Here is a 21,149-nt window from a genome sequence, read left to right on the forward strand (position 1 = left end):
CCAGGACCTCGGTGCAGGAGGGAGCGAGCCTCCAGAGCTTACCCTTTCTTCCCCAGGCTGCTCTCCTGCAAACACAACTGTGCTCCCCAACCCCCCCACTCCCCACCCCCCAGTCACTGCCTGCTGGGTGCCTTCCTTACCCTGGTCAAAGGCAGGTGGTCCTGCCCCACCCCCACCAGCCCTAACCCCAGAAGCAGGGGATCCTCCCCACTCAGGGAGAGTTCCCACAGCTTCCCGCAGTTAGCTTTGGCTAGTCCAGAGGACTCCCTGTGTTGAGGACCATCTCTAGGGCCAGGAGTTGGAGGGGAAGGCTGTCTTAGATCCTTCTGCCCTCTTCCCCTCACACAGTTACTGACCCCTGAAGCTGAGCAGACTTCAGCCAGCCAACTGACCCCTTATTCCCAGGACCAGTAGCTCCTCTGGACATGACTCTTCTGGAAGGCGCCGTGGGGTTGGAGGACCTGGTGCTCCTGGAACCCTTGGAGCAGGAGGCTCTTCTCAAGACCCTCGAGCTGCGCTATGAGAAGAAAGAGATTTATGTGAGTGCATACGGGTGCCCCTGGCTGTGGGTGTGTGGCCAGAGAGGTCCTGTGATCCCACTCCTTCCTCCCCCTCTCAGCATCCCCTACCCCCACCCCTGCTCATTCTCTTTACCTTTTTTGCCTCCAGACCTACATTGGGAATGTGTTGATCTCCGTGAATCCCTACCAACAGCTGCCCATCTATGGCCCGGAGTTCATTGCCAAATACCGGGACTATACCTTCTATGAGCTGAAGCCCCATATGTAAGTAAAGGGACTGAGGGAAGGCTGACAGGGCCCCCACTTCCTGACAGCCAGACACCCTAATTTCCTCTATCCTTTCTCCTAAAGGAGGCTCTCCAGGTTCCACCCCCCCACCCCTGGCCCCAGGAAGCCCCTTCCTAGACCTACCACTTGCCTCAGTCTAGTCCAAGGAGGGCGGATGACTCTGGGGGCCGGAGATGGAGTGAAAGATGATGTCTTGGATTAGCCCCACCTTAGTCATCACCTGCTTCCTCCCCTCCAAGCTATGCTTTGGCAAACATGGCGTATCAGTCACTAAGGGACCGAGACCAAGACCAGTGCATCCTCATAACAGGCGAGAGTGGAGCCGGCAAGACTGGTGAGGCACCTGCTGGGGGGGGCCGTGGGGTCACTGCTGGAGCCACCCCCTCCTCTCTTCCCAAGCCAGGCTGGTCCTGCCCCCACCCCAGAAATTTCTCCCCGGTTTTTCTGCTTCTGAGGGATGGGAGGTGCTGGACTTAAGGGGAGTTAAGGGCGGAGGGATCCACGTGATGGTTTCTCTTACACAGAGGCTAGTAAGCTGGTGATGTCTTATGTGGCCGCTGTCTGTGGGGAAGGAGAGCAGGTGAACTCTGTAAAGGAGCAGCTGCTTCAGTCAAACCCAGTGCTGGAGGGTGAGGATTCCAGTCTCTACCTCCTCTGCACCCCCACCCCACCCGACTGGCCCCAGAGACACTCAGCCCTACACCCTCTTACCCTGTTTTCGTTCAGCCTGAAAAATCTGAGATTGGCATGATGGCTGGAAGACCTTCCTCCTTCCCCTTCTCCAGAGCCCCTCTTCTCCCCTCAGTCTCCTCACCTCCCTCTCCCCATCTCTGCAGCTTTTGGCAATGCCAAGACCATCCGCAACAACAACTCCTCTCGATTTGTGAGTGACCATCTCCCTGGCCTGGGAGGAGAGGGTGTGGGGGCTTGAGAAGGAGGAATGGGGCACAGACCCCTGCTGGGCAGGGCGGTGAGAAGAGGAGGAAGCAAAGTCTCTCTCTCTCTCTCTCCCTCTGGTCTCTGAAGGGAAAATACATGGACATTGAGTTCGACTTCAAGGGGTCCCCCCTCGGTGGCGTCATCACAAACTGTATGTGTCTCCCCATTCTTTGTTTTTTCTTTTTTTAAGATTTTATTTACTTATTTGAGAGAGAGAGAGCGCATGTGCACAAGCAGGGGGGAGGGGCAGAGGGAGAGGGAGAAGTAGATTCTCTGCTGAGCAGGGAGCCCAACGCAGGGTCTTGATCCCAGGACCCTGGGATCATGACCTGAGTCAAAGGCAGCCGCTTAACCTGACTGAGACACCCAGGCACCCCGAAAGTGTCTCCCCATTCTGCTCACCACCTCTCCCTCCTTCCTGTCCCACGGTGTCCCTTTCTGCTGATTTACTACCATAGGAAGGAATAGTAGGCTACCAGGAGACTGCCCAAGCCCTGGGAGCAGACTTAGAGGGAAGCTTTGGTGTCTCCCTGCCCCTCAGGATGTTATTTTCTAATTCCCTGCCAGATCTGCTGGAGAAATCCCGAGTGGTGAAGCAGCTTGAAGGAGAAAGGAACTTCCACATCTTCTATCAGTTGCTGGCCGGTGCAGAAGCCCACCTGCTGAGTATGTGCCTGTCCCAGACACATGGCAGAAGATCCCCAACCTCCATTCAGTCTCCTCTGGGCCCCTGTAGCCCTCAGGCTTCTTCTTTCTGCATTTCTCACTCTGAATCTCATCCACTCATTGTTGGGAACAATTCCCCAACCTCTGTGTTCTCTTCTTTTTCTGGGATTGTATTGCTAGGAATAAATCTTCTGGCCTCTTGACCTGCTCTTATTCCTCTGTCCTGCTTGGGTTCCTCCTTCCCCAGGCTAGCTTCAAAAATGGAACACTTATTTCCATCTATCATTCTTTCCTATCTTCAATTTAAGGGACTTTATCGATAGCTCAGCAGAAAATCCAACAGGATATTCTAAGTGTTCAAGAATGTTTGATGAGCAGTAGTTGAAGTTGTTCTGGGTCTACATCTGCCTCACCCAGGCCCTGTCCTTGATTCACTTTTCTTAGATGGTTTTATGGAGGTTCCACTTATTCATTCATCAAACATCTCTTGAACACCTACTATGATCGAACATTGTGCTGGCCTCTAGCGATGCAGAGTTGAGTAAGATGACATGGACCCTGTCCTGGAGAACTTATGGTCTTCTAGGGATGGCAGATACGTGAATGGAAACACTGCAAAATACAGTGTGATTGGTGCCAACAGGCCTGTGCCAGTGGCTGTAGGAGCAAAGTCATGGAGCACTCTGCCTTGTCCCAGAGAGCCCTGGAGTGGGCCCGAGGTGGCTCTGGGTGGGCATCACTGTGGAGTCTGGTGTGACTTCAGGCCTTGCCAGAGTTTGCCTCCCAATCCTGCCTCTAGCTGTGAGCACTGTGGGTATCTGGCCCCCAAGGACCTGTCCTTTTGGTTTCTGGTTGTTTTCCACTGGACTTGTGCCCCTTTCCTTTCCCCTCCTGGGGGATCTCCATGGTTCAAGAGCCCCTGCAACTCTCATTATTCCTTCCTGGCTCAGTAGTCTTGGTTGTTCTCAGTTTGTCTGAATCATAGGTACTAGTATGTTGTTCTGGTTGATTCTGTCACCCATTGATTTAAGCTAAGTCTGAGCAAGGCCTCCCTGGTGTCATCACCCCAGGGCCTTTCTGACTCATTCTTTGTCCAGACACCCCTCTTTAGCAGGTTCCTGCTTCAAAATTTGTGTCTCAGGGGAAGCTGCCATTACACTCTAGTTTGAGGGCCATTCCCTGATTATCAGATCATGTGAATAACAGATCATTGATATCCCTCAAGCTCTATGCTTAACCTACTCCTTCCCATCTCAGGTGAACAGCTTCAGCCATTCTCTTGATTCATTTATTAAAAAGAAAAAAAGTTTTTATATGCCAGCCAGGCACACAGGATATGAAGATGAAAAACAGTCCCAACACACGAGTTGTTCATTTGTGGGAGAGATAGAAAAAAACAAAACCTAGCCCGTGTGTTATGGGCTGGGATAGAGATTCACCATGGGGGGAACACAAGAGAGCCTTTTGGCTCAGCCCCACAACGTCAGAGAAAAGCTTTCAGAAGAGGGGTCAGGGTTGGGGAACATAGCACCTGCCACTTTGTTGGTACTTAGTGAACGAACAATGAATGGGCCAACCCTGGCCAAGGGTGAGGTGTTGAGGCTCAGGGTGGGTGGGAGATATGTGCTCGCCCTTCTTTCCTCACCTTTGTCCTCTCAGAGCCACTGAGAACTGAGCAGGACAGATAGTTTGCTTGTTTGTTTTCATTGTTTAGAACCCTGAGGGTGGGACGAGGAGTGGAATGAGATTTTTCTTTCATAAGAGTTGGAAAGAAACCCAACAATTAAGAACACCCAAACCCGGGGTGCCTGAGTGGCTCAGTTGGTTAAGCGACTGCCTTCGGCTCACGTCATGATCCCAGGGTCCTGGGATCGAGCCCCACATCGGGCTCCCTGCTCAGTGGGAAACCTGCTTCTCCCTCTCCCACTCCCCCTGCTTGTGTTCCCTCTCTCACTGTCTCTTTCTCTCTCTGTGTCAATTAAATAAATAAATAAAATCTTAAAAAAAAAAAAGAACACCCAAACCCTAAATACTGCTTAAAAATTTAGTCTATCATCATGGGAATTCATGATCCCCAAACAAAGGAGGCAGGGGAAGAGCCTAAAACAAAAATGGCTCCTTTGAATTAATGAGTAAACCAAGCTGGGGCAGGGGCTGTGAGAGTCAAGGCCAGAGGACTCGTGAGAGCCTGCGTACTAAACCTCTTCCCTCACACTGGCCCTCCCAGAGGCCCTGAAGCTTGAGCGGGACGCAAGTGGCTATGCCTTCCTAAACCAGAAAGTGTCCAGAGTTGACGGCATGGATGACGCCTCCAACTTCAAGGCTGTACAGGTGGGTGCCCAGGGTGGGCCATTAGGTCATCCTTTGAGCCCAGGCTTTGGCTTTGAGAAGGGAGGCTTTGAACTAGCACCACTGTTCAGCTTCTGATTTCTGCTCTCTCCTCAAGAGTGCAATGACTGTGATTGGTTTCTCGGAGGAGGAGATTCAACAGGTGCTCGAGGTGACGGCCCTCGTGCTGAAGCTGGGGAACGTGGAGCTGGCAGACGAGTTCCAGGCCAATGGGATATCAGCAAGTGGCATCCGGGATGGGAGAGGTCTGCACCGCCCTGTTGGTGCCCCCAAGCTGCTCCTCAGTCTCCTACTACAATTCCTGTTCTTCCACCATCTCCTGTGTAACTGACTCCACTCTGATTCAGTCCTACTCAGCCCATTCCCGAGTTCTTCCCCAAACACACCCATGGAGAATTCCCAGTGAGACATTTTGGAATGAGGTTATGAAGTTTGATAGACCTAGATTCTGGGACCTCTCTGAATCTCAGTGGAGCCTTTACAAAGAATTTCAGGAGATTCTCCTATTAAAGTAGATAATGCATTCAAAGTGTCCAGAGCTCCCTCTCTCCTCCTCCTCCCCGCCAAGAGATTCCTCCTGGGCCATGTCCTGGATGGGCTGTAAGGACATCCCCAGCAAGACCCAGGGACACCCATCTCCTAGCAGTGTCAATTCTCAGCCCTCCCTCCCCAGGAGGAAAGCCCTCTTTCAGGCCATGTTGTGTTTCCTCCTCACTCCAGGTATTCAGGAGATTGGGGAAATGATAGGTTTGAATTCAGAGGAACTAGAGAAAGCTTTGTGCTCAAGGACCATGAAAACAGCCAAAGAAAAGGTGGTCACTGCACTGAATGTCATTCAGGTAAAGGCTCTATGGGAGGAGGCTGACTTGGGGACTCTTCTGTGGCTGCCATCCTAACCAGCTGGCCCTGCCCTACAGGCTCAGTATGCTCGCGATGCTCTGGCCAAGAACATCTACAGCCGCCTTTTCAACTGGATAGTGAATCGAATCAATGAGAGTATCAAGGTGAGAGATGGCTCTCCTCCCCCAACTCTCTCCTGTCTGCATCACCTTTCTTGCCCTGGTCACCATCCCCGTACTTTGGGTTCTGAGATGAGCAGAGGAAGAAGGATGAAGGGTAGGGTTCAGTTCCTTCCAATAGTGTGTCGTTGTGGAAACATCTCTGGTTTTTGAGTTTGACTCTCTGGATCCCCTACTTACCAGCTGTGTGGCCTTTTCATTTCACAGAGATTCTGAGCCTCAGTTTCCTGATTTGGAAAATTGGACATTCATGCCTACCTGCTTCACAGGGCTTAGTGAGGATTGGATAAAATTACGTACATGGTTACCATATAACCAGAAATTCCACTCCCAGATATATATCCAAGAGATTTGAAAACAAATGTCCACATAAAAACCTGTACCCAAAAGTTCAGAGAGACATTATTCATACTAGCCAAAAAGTGGAAACGACTCAAATGTCCATCAGTTGGTGAAAGGATAAACAAAATGTGGTATATTCATACAATGGGGTACTATTTGGCCATAAGAGGGAACGAAGTACTGATTCATGCTCAGCTTGGACAAATCTTGAAAACATTCAAGTGGAAGAAGCCAGACACAAAAGGCCACATTTTGTATGATTCCATTTATATGAAATGTCCGGAATAGGCAAATCCATGGAGATGGGAAGTAGATTAATGGTTAACAGGGGCTTGGGGTCGGGGGAGGGGCAGGGGGAGTGTCTGCTAATGGGTATGGGTACAAGATTTCTTTTGGGGATGATGAAAATGCTCTGGAATTAGGTAGTGGTGATAGTCATACACCTTTTGAATATACTGGAAAAAACCCACTGAATCGTACACCTTTGAAGGGTAAATTTTATGGAATGTGAGTTAGATCAAAATGGAGCTATTGTTCAAAATTTTTGTACATGAAAATGCCATCAATTCAGAAGCTATTACTGAAAGACAGCAGGGGAAAATAGGATTTGAATCTAGGTTTGGATAAGTGCTTAGCCCTTTTGAAATTTGATTTGTTCATCTGTAAAATGGGAATAATCACACCTTCTAGGGTTATTGTGAGGCTTAATGAAGTAAGAGCGTAGAATTTTTTGTAAAATGCTCTACAAATCTAAGAGATGATTATTTTCCTGAGAGGATCTTAATGTCTTCCTACCTCGTTCCATCGGAGCACCAGCCTGGAATCTGTTCACATCTCCCTTCTCCCTCCCTCCCTCTGCTTGTCCTCTAGCATGTAGAGGAGGAAGGAGTTCACGACAGTTCTTTCCCAGCATGGTCAAGCTCACCAGAGTTCTGTTTGCCCTCTGCTCCGGTCACCTCCACCCGAGAAGGGCCTGGCCTGGTATGCAGAGGAGGCCCGTCCTCAGATTTATCTTTTCCTCCTCTTCAGGTGGGCACTGGGGAGAAGAAGAAGGTAATGGGGGTCCTGGATATCTACGGCTTTGAAATTCTAGAGGTGAGAGCTTCATCCACCTGCAGCACCCTGCTTCCCTAGGGTTGGGGCATGTAGGCTCAAAGGCGGTAGGGGGGCGGGTTGGGAGAGGGAAGGTGTAGGGCTGAGAGGCAGGAAGAGATTTGGGCTGAGCTGCCCCTTCTCTGCCCCGGGTCCCCTCCCTCAGGATAATAGCTTTGAGCAGTTTGTGATCAACTATTGCAACGAGAAGCTGCAGCAGGTGTTCATCGAGGTGACGCTGAAAGAGGAGCAAGAAGAATATGAGAGAGAGGTGCGCTCAGCCTTCCCCCACCTACCCTCTTGGAAATTGCTTCTGGGCACATGCCCGATCTGTCCTTTCTCTCCATCACAATTTCCTCTTACTTGTCCCCAGATGGGAACACAAAGCACAAAAAGTTTCCCTTGCCCAGGTGAACAGTCCAGCCTTCCCAAGAAGCCCTGGTCTTTGCTCTCCAGCCCCCAGGCCCCCTGCTCCCACCCCAGGCCACGCAAGGAAGGGGTAGACCGATGGAAGGGTGTGTGTGTGGCGGGGAGACCTCACAAGGGTGGGGGGACAGCTGTGTGTGGCCTGCAGCGCACTGTGAACCAGATTTAGAAGGGACATTTCTCCTGGCCTCGTCACCCTACCACATCCCTTTTGATGCTCTTCTCTAACGTCTCAGAATTCTTTGTCTCCTCAGGCCCTGGCCGATGTCACGGTCCCCTTTTGTGGCACCCTCATCCCAGATTTCCTCCCCAGAAGTGCCCCATGGCTCAACATTTCCACACTCCTTCCCCTGTTTGGCGAGAACCCTTGTTTCTATGGCTAGGTGTTAGAAAAGCTATCTGATTGAGCTAATCCACCCCAAAGTGTGAATGGCTCACAGTCTCACTCATCAAAACCCTCCCAGGGATGCTGCCTGTGAGCCCTCAGGAATCTGCTGTGGCAGAATTTCAGGCAATGCAGTCATAATGTGTGGGAAAGGTTTTTGTTTTTTAGTTGTTTTGTATATTTTTATTTTAAAAATTTAATGATCAAATAGAGAACACATTCCCATGCTTCAAAATTCAAAAAACTTTAAAAAGCGTATAAAGAAGGGTTCCCTCCCAGCCTGTCCCCAGCCTCCTAGTACTCCTCCCATCTAGAGGCAAATGAAGGGGCCCTTTTCAGAGGTCTTTTATGTGTAATCAAGCAAATCTATAATTACGTTTTCCCACAGAATTTATTCAAGTGGCAGTGCATACACTCTGCTCTACATCTTGCTTTCATCAGTTAATAAGAGATCTTTCCATATCGGTATATAAAGAAGCATCTTTATAGCTACATAGGATTGTAAGGATATCATACTTCATTTAACTAGTTGGGGAAGGTATATCGGGGATGAAGTAGGAGGACAACTCTACTTAATTCCACTCTGCGTTCCCTAAAGATCTGCAATTTCCTAAAGATCCCTAAAGAGAGAGAGAGGCTTGTGCTCCCCAGCCACATCCCCACACCTGGGAATGGCCTGAGCCTGGGAGGGCTGGCCCTTGGGTGGGACCAGGAGCTATCCGCCTGCAGCTAGCCCTAAAGTGGGGAACAATTATCTTTGGGTCTTCTTCTGTATCATTCTTGCCTTTTTTAAAAAAGATTTATTTATTGGAGTGACTGGGGGGCTCAGTCGGTTGAGTGTCTGCCTTTGGCTCAGGTCATGATCCCAGGGTCCTAGGATCGAGCCCCACATTGGGCTGCCTGCTTGGCAGGGAGTCTGCTTCTCCTTCTCCCTCTGCCCTACTCATGCTCTCACTTTCTCTCTCTCTCAAATAAATAAATAAAATCTTTTTAAAAAAAGATTTATTTATTTGAGAGAGAGAGAGAGTGCGCACACACATGTGTGCAGGGGAGGGAGGGCAGAGGGAGAGAGAATCTTGAGCAGACTCCATGCTGAGCACAGAACCAATTACCCGGTGATCAGGACCTGAGCTGAAACCAAGAGTCAGAAGCTTAGCTGAGGGTGCCTGGGTGGCTCAGTTGGTTAAGCGACTGCCTTCGGCTCAGGTCATGATCCTGGAGTCCCTGGATTGAGTCCCGCATCAGGCTCCCTGCTCAGCAGGGAGTCTGCTTCTCCCTCTGACCCTCCCCCCTCTCATGTGCTCTCTCTCATTCTCTCTCAAATAAATAAATAAAATCTTTAAAAAAAAAAAAAAAAGCTTAGCTGACTGAGCCACCCAGGTGCCCCCATTCTTGCTTTAAAAAAAACAAAAACTATACAATCCCAAAGTATCAGGTAGATTAGTGGTTCTCAAACTAGTAGCATCAGCATCCCCCAGGAAGGTGTTAGAAAGGCAGATTCCTGGGGGCTCTGTCCAGTCCATGCTACATCAGAAAGCCTGTGGGTGGGGCCCAGCAGTCTGTTTTCCCAAGCCCTCCAGATGACTGTGATGCAAATTTGAGAAGCACTGATGTAGGTCTTTGAAGATGTATCAAGGTAGGTCTATTGTTTGATGAGGTGGGCTCATGTGCTTTGGTTTTATAGGTCATGAGAGCAGTGTGGCCATTTGCTCTTCCACATCCTCAGGGATGCTTCCCTACTCCCACAGTGGGGTAATCCCTATTGCAGCCTTTACTCAACATATCACACTTCTGTCTCCACCCCACAGCTACCTACAGGGCTCTCTGCAGCATCTCCCCCTTCCTCACAGCTGCTTTGGGTCCTCCCATGTGTCTAGCCACCCACGCCACAAATTCTCCATCAACCTTGGAGGGAATGGGACCTAAACAAAAACCACAGCAAGCACCCCTCTTAACTACAGGGCTTTCTGAGTCCTTTGTGGGGTGGGTGAAAGGGAAGCTGAGCCCCATGAGGTCTTGGACCTGCTCCTGTGACCTGTCACATCTCTTCTTGCCAGGGCATACCATGGACAAAGGTGGACTACTTTGATAATGGCATTATCTGCAACCTCATTGAGCATGTGAGTTATCCTTCTCTCATTTGAGACCTCCTTCCTCTTCCAGACTGCCTAGATATCCTTGCCCTGTCTCTCCCACCCTCCTCCCTCTGCCCCACTTGGTAAGGATGGTAAAGAGGACAAAGAGTGAGCGGCAGAGGGACAGCAGTGAGAATGTGGACATGTTGGAGGACCTGGCTAGGTTGGGCTGATCTTGTTTCCCTGACCAGAATCAGCGAGGCATCCTGGCCATGCTGGACGAGGAGTGCCTACGGCCTGGGGTGGTCAGTGACACCACCTTCCTAGCGAAGCTGAACCAGCTCTTCTCCAAGCACAATCACTATGAGAGCAAAGTCACCCAGAATGCCCAGCACCAGTATGACTACACCATGGGCCTCAGCAGCTTCCGTATCTGCCACTATGCGGGCAAGGTGACATGGCAGGGCTGAAGGGTAGAGACTAGGGCTGGGCGTGGGTGGAAGGCAATGGGGGAGAAACTGTGGGGTGATGAGATCTGGGAACACTTCACGCTGAGACTGGGAGCACCAAGTGCTGGGACAGGGTCACGGGCCCTCCAGACCAACAGCTGTTTCTCTACAGGTGACTTACAACGTGAACAGCTTCATTGATAAGAACAATGACCTACTCTTCCGGGACTTGTCCCAGGCCATGTGGAAGGCCCGGCACCCCCTCCTTCGGTCCTTGTTCCCTGAGGGAGATCCCAAGCAGGCATCTCTCAAACGCCCCCCGACTGCTGGGGCTCAGTTCAAGAGTTCTGTGGCCATACTCATGAAGAACCTGTATTCCAAAAACCCCAACTACATCAGGTGACACGCCAGGCATATAGGGAAATGCAGCGTATATGATGAACATGCAGTGTTCGTGCACTATAGACCTTGTCTTTTGTGGGGGGGGGGGGGTGTCTCTGGAATAGGAGTATCCGAGGCCCTTTCCTCATAAAAAACAAAGCCAGATGAGTTGCTGAGAGTCCTGTAGCAGGGAGAGCATCAGACTTTGATAGGGACCATGCTACAGTGAGTGAAGCTGGGAAGGCCAGCGTGTTCACTTCCTCTGAAATGTTTCTACCCAGGGGACCGTGCGCGGAATAGGGTTATGGAGACCAGGATGGGTCATACTTGCAAAGGTGAAGCTCCTGAGGCCTGTGCCTTGCACCCCTCCACCCCAAGGTGTATAAAGCCCAATGAGCATCAGCAGCGAGGTCAGTTCTCGTCGGAGCTGGTGGCCATCCAGACTCGGTACCTGGGACTGCTAGAGAACGTGCGGGTGCGACGGGCGGGCTATGCCTACCGCCAGAGGTATGGGCCCTTCCTGAAAAGGTACCAATTGCTAAGCTGGAGCACGTGGCCTCGCTGGAATGGGGGAGACCGGTAAGACTCCTGGGGGAGACAGGGGAGCAGGGACCATCTGGGCCGGGGAGAGAGCAGTGTCATGTAAATCCCCAAAGCTCTGTGAATGGATACTTGGTGAAATGAAAGCTCACTTTTCAGAGGCTCTGAAGTCTGTGCAAGCCCTGAACCCTTCTCTGCGTAGAAGAAGTTGGGGAAAGTTGAAAGAAGACCCTTCCCTGGGATGCCCCTGGGCAGCTTTCTCCATCTGTTCCTGTAGGGAGGGGGTCAAGAAGGTTGTGGAGGAGCTAAGCTTGTCCTCAGAGGAGCTGGTCTTTGGGAAGACGAAGATCTTCATCAGAAGCCCCAGGACTGTGAGTTGGAGGGAGCACTTGTGTTTGGCGCAGGTGGGAGGTAGACGGGTTGGAGAGCCCACGAGTGAGAGGCTGGGGCAGAGAGGAGCATCTGTAACTGGGGGTGGATGGTGGGTGAGGCAGTCTGCTCTCGCCAGGGACTTTATCCCCGGGACCTGAATCCTTGGGCTCCCTGCACGGCCCATGCTGAGTGCCTCTAGCTGGAGCGGGACGCCTGAGGGTCCCAGGCATGCGCCACTCGTGTCTGAGTGTCCAAACCTAGCACAGGCCCGTGACAGAGTTAGAGTTCAGTAGGTGCCCATGGAGTGAGTGCAGGTGCTAAGACAAAGGAATGAGTACGACACTGGCTGGGAAGGCCCGTTGCCCGGGTTCCCCCAGGCCAGCCGTTCCGCCCCTCCTTCCACTCTCCACAGCTGTTCCACCTGGAAGAGCAGCGGCGCCTGAGACTGCAGCAGCTGGCCACGCTCATACAGAAGACCTACCGGGGCTGGCGCTGCCGCACCCACTACCAGCTGATACGCAAGAGCCAGATCATCATCTCCGCCTGGTTTCGGGGCAACGTGGTACCAGTTACCCCCCAAGTCCCACCTCCTCGCTCTAATAGGAGACTGGGAAGCGGGAGAGGTGGTTCAGGAGATGGGGTTTTTTCCTAACAGGCCTATTGTTTTCTGCAGCAAAAGAAACATTACGGGAAGATAAAGGCGTCAGCATTGCTGATCCAGGCTTTTGTGCGAGGGTGGAAGGTAACGGGGGAGGGCAGCGGGGCTTCCTCCTGACTCCTGGGTCCTTCCGCCACATGGTTTTTCCCGGAGTGTGTCGGCAGTGGGGAGGAAAGAGTAGCAGAAAGCGGGACCTCCCGTGGCGTGATGGCGTGTCTGCGTGTGTTTCTGGGTCTGCTGGTGTGTGTCCGGGAGTGTGGATGCACGCCGGGGAGATGTGTGCATGTGCCTGGGTGTGTCTCCGACCTGGCAACAGAGCTCTGCTTGCTGCTTGGAGGGCCCTCCTCTCTGCCATCTCATCTGCCTTTACTCGCTCCTAGCACAGTGTCAGCTCTTTAGCTTACTGTGTTCTTTGTGTGGGTGAGAAATAGTAGAACCTCTTCTCGATCTGTTGTCTTTTAGGTCTAACTGTCTATCTTTACTTTGCCTGCTTTCTCGTCTGTCCCTGCCAGGCCCGCAAGGATTATCGAAAGTACTTCCGGTCAGCAGCTTCCCTCACCTTGGCAAATTTCATCTACAAGAGCATAGTAAGTGGTGGGGGTTGAGGGTGGAAGGTGGGGGTTGAGGAGGGAGGGACAGGTTTGGAAAAGGAAGATGAAGTGTTTGAGAAGAGGTGACCCAAGACTTTCCCCCCAAGGGCTTCTTCGATCTGCTTGTACTTGACGATGAAGTCCAGGGATAAAAGGGAGTGGGGCAGCAGCCTGCAGGGAGCAGGCTTCAGTGTCCCAGGGCCCAGGGGCAGAATGGGAGGGCATTCTGGCCTGAGCAGACACTGCAGGCAAAGTGGTGGCCGGAAGGGCTCCCAGCACACTCACTGACTGGTCTGTGGCGAATAGGCTCAGGAAGACATGGGCCGGATGGTTAACAACAGTGCAAAAGCACTGTGAGGACACACATAGCGCTAACTAACTCAGCCTTCCAAGATCCATTTTAGGGTTCGGGTGAAGGTGGAGGAATCCTATCTCTCTTCTGAAACCATAGCAAGCGAGTCCAAAACTGAGTGCACTGCCTTTTTCTATTTTAATTTTTCTAACCTAATGTCTTAGTAAAAAGTTTTCAGAAAAATTCCCAAAACTTAGAAGTGCTCAAAATCAAGCCATTTTTTAAAAAAAGATTCATTTATTTTAGAAAAAGAGAGCATGAGTGAGCGAGGTGGAAGGGGGTGGGGAAGAGACAGAGGGAGAGAGAGAATCCTGAAGCAGACTCCAGGCTGGGTGTGGAGCCCAAGGTGGGGCTCGATCTCAAGACCCTGAGCCGAAATCAAGAGTTGGCTGCTTAACCGACTGAGCCATCCGGGTACCCCAAAATCAAGCCATTTTCTATATCTTCAATAATTCTACCCCACAAACAAACAGGGTGCTGGGTGCTCCCTGGGATATAAAGACTTGAGAATCCTTGTTCTAGATTGGGAGAGACTAAACAGATGCCATGGGTGAAACTTGATTGGATCCTAGAACAGGAAAAATAAAAGCAAAGCTTTTAAAAAGGACATTTTTAGAAGTTTATAAAGGACATTAGGAGAAATTTGAGCATGCATTGCTGGTGGATGAGTGTATCTAATTAATGTTAGTCTTCTTAGGTATGGAGGTGCATCTCAAAGGATGGTAGTAGAATCTGAGTGGGCGGAGCTGAGTTGAGAGCAGGGTGGGCTAAGGCACAGAGTGATGATGCATGGGCTGGCAGAGGGCGTGACGAGGAGTCCTGTCTGAGAGGTGTGCCAGGATAGTGCAGGGGATCCTGTGGCATGAGGCTGGGCTCTGTGTGGCAGACCTTGAATGCCAGGTGGAGGTCTTGGGCTTGACTGATCAGAGAGGAGGGGAGACGGCCCCTGCAGAGGCAGCCGGCGGTAAGCAATTGTGAACCCAGACAATAGGAAGCTACAGGAGCGAACTTTCGAGGCCAGTTTTCACCTTGGTTCCTCTCACCTCACTACCCTGGGCAGCAGGTCTCTGCTTGGAACTAACCCTTCCCTCCCTTCATACTTTTACTGGCCAGCCTCCAGCCTACACTTGACACCAAAAGAGATCCGGGAGAGGACTCCCTTCCATCTCCTTGCTCCACTTGGTGCTTCTCACTCTGGGTGGCCTCCCTCCTTTTTAGTGGCAGGATCTGGAGGAGAGTTTGCCTCTTGGGAGGACTTTCTTCTCATTGGTCCACTCCCAATCCCGCCCCTTCCCCATCTAGACACAGAAGTTCCTGCTGGGGCTGAAGGACAGTTTGCCGTCTACCAACATCCTGGACAAAACGTGGCCGGCCGCACCTTACAGATGCTTCCACACAGCTAACCAGGAGCTGCGGCAGCTCTTCTACCGCTGGAAGGTGAGGCAGGCCCGGGGACCGCGCCTCTCATTTCTCTTTCTCTCCTCCTCCCTCTGATGTTCCTCTCCTGCCTCCCTCTTCCACTTTTTTTTTTTTTTCATTTTTTTTTATTGTGGAAAAGCATACATAACAAAATTGGTCATTTTAACCATTTTAAAGTAGACAGTGCGGCGGCATTAAGCACACTCACATTGTTGCGAGAGCATCACCACCATCCATCTCCGTACTTCGTTTCATCACCCCAAACTGACACTCCGTACACATGAAGCAGTGACTCCCCGTTCTCCACTCCTCCAGGCCCTGGAACGCATCCCCTACTTTCTCGGTGAATTTGTGCTAGGGGCCTCATATAAGTAGAATCATACATTTGTCCTTCTATGTCTGGCTTATTTCACTCAGCAGTGTTCTTCCGTTCGGGAAATACTTATTGAACACCTGTCTAGACTAGGCCTTGCGCTGTGTGCTGGGCATACAGCCCTCCCTCCTAGGGCTGGCATTTGATTGTTTCCATCCCTCTCCCCCGGAGTCCCTCAGGCCCCAGGGCTCCTGCAGCCCCTGGCCTCTCTGAAGTGCCTAGAGCCTGTTCTATCTGCTGTCTCTCCTCTTCTCCACCTCTCAGTGTTCCCCCCACCCCCCTCCCCAGTCCTGCCCCCTGCCTCCGGGAGCTTAGCCCCTGCCCCTCCCCCTCACAGTGCAAGAAATTCCGGGATCAGCTGTCCCCGAAGCAGGTAGAGATCCTGAAGGAGAAGCTCTGTGCCAGCGAACTATTCAAGGGCAAGAAGGCTTCCTACCCCCAGAGGTGAGGGCCCCTCAGACCTCACGCAGTCAGTTTCATCAGGAGCAAAGAGAGGATTCCCCCAGGTGGGATAGGGCAGTGGTTCCCAAACTTGAGTGTGCATCAGCACCACCTGGCAGGCTTGGTAACACCCGGATTGCTGCACCCCTTTCTCAGAGTTTCTGATTCGGCAGGTCTGGGGCTGTGGGCCCAAGAATTTGCCTTTCTAACAAGTCCCCAGGGGACGCTGCTGTTGGTCGTGGACCACATTCTGAGAACCACTGAGATAGAGGATATGGTGGAGGGTGAGGAAAGGGGCATGGGAGGACTAAGAGGGGAACTCACTGTGGGGAGGCCCAGGGCCTTGGGGGTCAGCGGTAAGAACCTGGTCTCCACCATGTACCTCCTGTGTGTCCTCAGTGTCCCCATCCCATTCCACGGTGACTACATTGGGCTGCAAGGGAACCCCAAGCTGCAGAAGCTGACGGGTGGTCTGGAAGGGCCTGTTCTGGTGGCAGAGACCGTGAAGAAGGTCAATCGTGGCAACGGCAAGGTGAAGGCCTGCATCCAGAACTCCTCCCCAGAGCCTGCGCCAGAGCCTTGGGGCTGGTAGCTGGAAGGGTGGGGGTTTATCCTCGCCTTTCCTCACACTTTCCTCTTCTGTCCCTAGACTTCCTCTCGAATTCTTCTCTTGACCAAAGGGCATGTGATTCTTGTAGACACCAAGAAGTCCCAGGCCAAAACTGTCATTGGGCTGGACAGTGTGGCCGGGGTGTCAGTCACTGGCTTCAAGGATGGGCTTTTCAGCTTACATCTGAGTGAGGTATAAGAGCCCCCTGGGTGCAGGCCCTCGGACTGGAGAAGGTGGTGGGCATCACGGGGTTGGGGTGGGCTGGAGGTGATGGGGCCCAGACCTCTCGCTCTGGGCCTTCAAAGCCTCTCAGGCTGCTCCTGTGGAGGAAAACTGAATTCTGTCCTCACCCTTTCCCCCCTTCCTAAGATATCATCAGCAGGCTCCAAGGGGGACTTCCTGCTGGTCAGTGAACATGTGATTGAACTGCTAACCAAAATGTACCGGGCTGTGCTGGAGGCCACACAGAAGCAGCTTCCAGTCGCCGTGACTGAGAAGTAAGGCCATGAGCTGGGGGTGAGGGCCAGCTTGGGGGCAGGTGACCAAGCTGTTGGTCATTGTGACCGGGAAAATGCGTGTAGTCGGAAAGTGAAGCACACTCTGTCAGGGCAAGGCTCGGAGGTGCTTCTTAGTCTCCCCACCCAAGTTCTCTGGGGCCCCGAGTCTTCTGACGCAAGGGGAGGAGAGATGCGCTTCCTTCAAGAAGGGGAGGGGAAGCCATCATGAAAATATAGGAGTAGGGGTAAGGGGATGGGGGTACTAGCTTTGCCCCTCTTTCTGTTCCCCCTCCAGTTTCTCAGTGAGGTTCAAGGAGAGCAGTGTGGCTGTCAAGGTCATCCAGGGCCCTGAGGGTGGTAGAAATGGCAAGCTAAGCTGCAAGAAGAAAGGAGGCCGTGGCCTGGAAGTGACTGTATAGTGAGGAGGTGGGGGCCGAACGCAGGGACAACAGCTTCTTCTCCAGGACCAGTGTCCACCGGCGTTTGTGGAAGGATCTCCTGTCCAACCCCTCTGATCCTGGGGATGGGGCTCAGAGACTGAAGAACCCTTGAAGAGGACCTTTCTTCTCTCAAACTCTTCCAGTCCCCTCTCCCTTAGAACTTAGCTTCCTCCCAACCCTCAGCCTCTTTGCCCACTAATAAAACAAGTGACTTCCCAAACATTCGCTCAGTGTGGGTGAGTCCCTATTCCCCCACCCTCACAGGACTTGTACTTTGACTGCCCTCGCCCCCTTTCCCCTCCTCAGGCTCCTTGGAGCTAGCAAATGCAGATAATAAGAATGGAAAAGAAGGGAAATTGTCTGCAGGCTCCTTGACCGGCTGAGCTCTGGCGGGGTTTGGAGAGACTGGGGTGGGGGTGGGGCAGCCAGCGATGGGACTCAGGTCCCAGGTGGCCAACGGGCTGATTCATTAAGTGTGTCCCTGGAGGGAAGAAGTGAGGATCCCTGTCTTGTCGGAAACTAGGATCCTTTGGAGATTTAGCCTGAAAAGAGGCCCAAGGCTGGCGGGCTCATGTGAGCTGAGGTGAGCTGGGGAATGCAGGGTCCCCTGCACCCAAGAGTTCCAGTGCCCCCTCCATCCCCAAGCTCATCACTGGGCTCTGCCACATCTGCCCCCCAGCATCCCCTTCCTTTCTGTACACCAGAGATGCAAGGCTTCTGCCAACAGTTATCTTGCTAATCACTGCACCGCAGCTGGGGCCGGCAGCTGGTGGCACTTGCAGAGGGTGTGGGGGGTGGGGGAGGCTCCCGGACCCAGACTCTCCCACCCCTATGTCATCCCACCCTTGTGTCATCGCCATTATTTTTTTCTTGATTTTCAACTGTTTCACACCATCTCGTTGTCCCCTTTTCTGTGGGCTCTAATATCAATATGTAATATTTTGTATAACGCTCTGAATAGCTCCCCTCTCCCTTAATATCTGTTTCCTTATAGACTCTGCTTGTCTCAGCCTCTCCCACCCCTTTCTGTACTTTAGGGAACAAGCAGCTCCCGTGTTTGCAGTGAAAGGTAGATTTGTGCTCTGTGAGAACGTACAAATGGCTGCCTTTGTTCCTGTCTCTGCAGGTCTGTCCCTCCTTTCACCACCCCTACCTTCCTTGCCTCTTCCCTATCTCTACCACTGAGCTCTCTGGGCCTGGAGGCTGGGGTTTCCCTCCACCTCGAGCTTCCAGAGTTTCTATCATCTGCAGGCAGCTCACGGCCCCAGGTAATCATGCTGGCGGGAGACCTGATTCTCGCTTCTCTTGTTGCCTGCAGCTTGATGTCGCTCTCTGAGCACCAGCCCGCGTTCCTGCACACCCTGCTGGGGGGGGGGGGGAAGGGGGGAAGGGGGGGAAGGGCCCAGGGAGTCAGTTCTTCCCAGGAGGGGGGTGGGGGGGTGGGGGGGCTGTGTCCTGAGTGAGGGGAGCTCAGGCTCCCAGTCAGCCTTCTGCCACCCCCCACAGCTCCCCCCATCCTTGACTTCTCAGAATCAGGCCGAGGAGATCCTGTCTGGCCAGGGGGGTTGGTTACCAGAGCCTGACCGCCCCCGCTCTCCGCCTCATCTCCTGCTCCCAGGGCCCAAATTGTCGTCACTTTCCCAGTGAAGTGTCTGGTCATTTTCAGAAGCAATTTCAGGAGAATATGCAGCTGCTGTTCCCCATCCTGCTTTCCTTCCCCAGGGCTGAAGGCACTGTCAGCTCTCTGGACTGGGGAGGGGAGCGGGGGGAGGGCTGGAGTCCCTGTCCCCCTCCTGTCCTCCCTCCAGCAGTCATGTGGACTGCTGCTGGTCTGAGGAAGGGTGAGGTTCCTCTCCCTTACTCTCCCATCCCTCCCTCCTGTGTGTTTCCAACTCTGCCTCTCTTCTCTTCTGGGGCCCAGGAGTGTGCGTTTTCAGGCCCCCGAAGCCTCTGGGGGCTCTGTTGCCCCACCTGTGCTATAGGGCTTGAATTGGCTCCATCGGGGCGGGAGAAGCTGCGGTTCTGCTGCCTCCCTGCGCGGCCAGCCCAGCATTCTTGAAGTCTGGGTGGTTTCTTTGAGGGGCACAAGCCGGCCTGGAGGCCCCTAGTCCCCATGAGGAGCCATTCTATGCCTCAGCTCACAGCAGCTCAAGCCGGCCTTCCTGGCCCAGCCCATTTGCTCTGCAGTTTACTGGGGGCTCCTCCAGCTCCTTGCTGGGGACCGGCTCCCAGCTGTCGCCTGGCTGCAGGACTGTGCAGGATGCAGAAGCGGCCACCCTCCCATCCTTTCCTGGTGTCTCCGCCCCGGGTCCTTTACAGCCTGGCCTCTCCCCCCCAGCCCCACAGCACCTCTCCGTTGGCGAAGTCGCCGTGTTGCACCCTAGTCGTGCATGTGGTAGACATATGTGGGTCATCTCGCACGCACAACACACGCTCGTCAGCCCCAGGAACGGCCGACAAACGCCATCTCCTCTCAACTCAACACACATTTTCCTGGCCTCATCCCCAGCCCACCCCAGCAACAAAGAGAGGGAGCTCCAGAGGGAGGACCTGCTAGGGACCCCGCTCCTCTAGGCCAGTGATGGCTGTCCAGGATGTGGCTCAAACGGAAAGTGTCAAAGGGAAAACCACCTAGGCGCTCCGGAGCTGCAACACGCACTTCACATGCCATTTGCACACGGCGTGTGGGCAAGATGAAGCCCGGCCTGCCCCAACCCTTCAAAGCCTCCCTCCTTCCTCACTTCCCTGGCTTAGTTTAGCATTAGCTCTTTCAAGTCTCTGCTAGTCCCAGAGATCAAGGGGTGATCAGTTCTCCCTGTCATGCCCTTGCTCCCCCCATCCTTGGCTCCTGCCATCCTCTGTGAGATACTGCATCATCAAAGGACATTATTCATGGTGGACCTTTGCTGAAGCCCTGCTTCCCTGGTGCCAGGGCACGGAGGCAGGGATGGAGGGGTGGGGGCTGTGGAGAGAGGCTGCCTCGGAGATGGGACCCAGGAGGCTTTAGTCCTGAGCCCTCGGTCTAACACTCCTTTTCCTGCTCCCCCCCCCCGCCCCCCACCAAGCCACCACCCTGGTTCCCTCCAGCCTGCCTAGCCTGGATTTCCTTCTCCAGACTGGTAGGGGGAAGTGAAGAGGTAAGAGATGGCTGCATCCAATTAGGATCAGCGCCTGAGCTTCTCAAAGGCATGAACCTGCCATGCCATTTACATGTAAATAGGCTCCAGCTTCTACCCCTCATCCCACCAAAGGCTCCTAACCCTGGGTCCTGGCCCATAGTTGGCCCATACAGCGCTGTAATTACCTGGATAATGGGAGGCTTTAAATGAGGCCCCACTAGCCTCTCATGTAATAAAGGGGCCTTGAGACCCAGCTGCTGCCCTCACTCAAGGGTGAACGTGGGGCCATGTGCAGGCAGAGTGACTCCTCTCAGTACAGCGCAAGTCCCAGGGTGGGTGGGGTGTTGGCAGTGTGGAGTGGGAGACAAGCATTTCAGGACCCTAGCAGCACTTGAGAGGCTCTATGGAGGAGCCACACTGTGGGCTGCAATGCAAGAAGGAAGCCTCAGGCTTCCTTTTTTGTTGTATAAATAAATTTTTATTGAGCACCTGTTATATGCCAAACACTATAGAGCTAGGGATCCAATAGTAAACAAAACAGACAAAAGTCCTTGCCACTGTAATGCGGACATTCTGGTGGGGGGGTGGGGTAGACAGGCTATAAGTGAAACATTTAGTGTATGGGATGTAATAAACGATGAAGAGAAGAAACAGAAGGGGGATATGGAGTGTGAAAGTGTGGTCATTTTAAGTAGGGTGACTGGGGAAGGCGTTGGTGAGCGGGAGTCTTTGTAGTAAATACACAACGGCTGTGGTTCTCCTCACAACCCCAGATGGAGAAGAGTGCAAGGTCCCAAACCTCCGGG

The 21,149-nt window shown here is 52.8% G+C and overlaps 1 protein-coding gene across 1 annotated transcript in view; it reads left to right on the forward strand.

Moving 5' to 3' along the window:
* Positions 1–18,532, forward strand: part of MYO1A (myosin IA) — a 34,597-nt gene extending 16,065 nt beyond the window's left edge. Inside the window, exons 8-34 of the mRNA XM_064591063.1 lie at positions 406–539; positions 670–785; positions 1,049–1,143; positions 1,334–1,438; positions 1,646–1,692; positions 1,836–1,899; positions 2,316–2,414; positions 4,642–4,745; positions 4,861–5,008; positions 5,484–5,602; positions 5,681–5,767; positions 7,154–7,219; positions 7,383–7,487; positions 10,085–10,147; positions 10,354–10,554; positions 10,724–10,950; positions 11,311–11,511; positions 11,750–11,843; positions 12,257–12,406; positions 12,518–12,586; positions 13,015–13,089; positions 14,747–14,881; positions 15,574–15,680; positions 16,077–16,209; positions 16,327–16,479; positions 16,657–16,784; positions 17,080–18,532. Of these exons, the coding sequence (XP_064447133.1) occupies positions 406–539; positions 670–785; positions 1,049–1,143; positions 1,334–1,438; positions 1,646–1,692; positions 1,836–1,899; positions 2,316–2,414; positions 4,642–4,745; positions 4,861–5,008; positions 5,484–5,602; positions 5,681–5,767; positions 7,154–7,219; positions 7,383–7,487; positions 10,085–10,147; positions 10,354–10,554; positions 10,724–10,950; positions 11,311–11,511; positions 11,750–11,843; positions 12,257–12,406; positions 12,518–12,586; positions 13,015–13,089; positions 14,747–14,881; positions 15,574–15,680; positions 16,077–16,209; positions 16,327–16,479; positions 16,657–16,784; positions 17,080–17,203 (3,149 nt within the window). The 3' untranslated portion in view covers positions 17,204–18,532. The remainder of the gene's footprint in view (positions 1–405; positions 540–669; positions 786–1,048; positions 1,144–1,333; positions 1,439–1,645; positions 1,693–1,835; positions 1,900–2,315; positions 2,415–4,641; positions 4,746–4,860; positions 5,009–5,483; positions 5,603–5,680; positions 5,768–7,153; positions 7,220–7,382; positions 7,488–10,084; positions 10,148–10,353; positions 10,555–10,723; positions 10,951–11,310; positions 11,512–11,749; positions 11,844–12,256; positions 12,407–12,517; positions 12,587–13,014; positions 13,090–14,746; positions 14,882–15,573; positions 15,681–16,076; positions 16,210–16,326; positions 16,480–16,656; positions 16,785–17,079) is intronic.
* The last annotated feature ends 2,617 nt before the right edge of the window (positions 18,533–21,149 follow it).

The sequence above is a fragment of the Mirounga angustirostris genome, unplaced genomic scaffold (assembly GCF_029215605.1).
Source record: "Mirounga angustirostris isolate CCGP_5_RB_7025 unplaced genomic scaffold, mMirAng1.0.hap1 SCAF_5, whole genome shotgun sequence".
NCBI classification, from domain to species: domain Eukaryota; kingdom Metazoa; phylum Chordata; class Mammalia; order Carnivora; family Phocidae; genus Mirounga; species Mirounga angustirostris.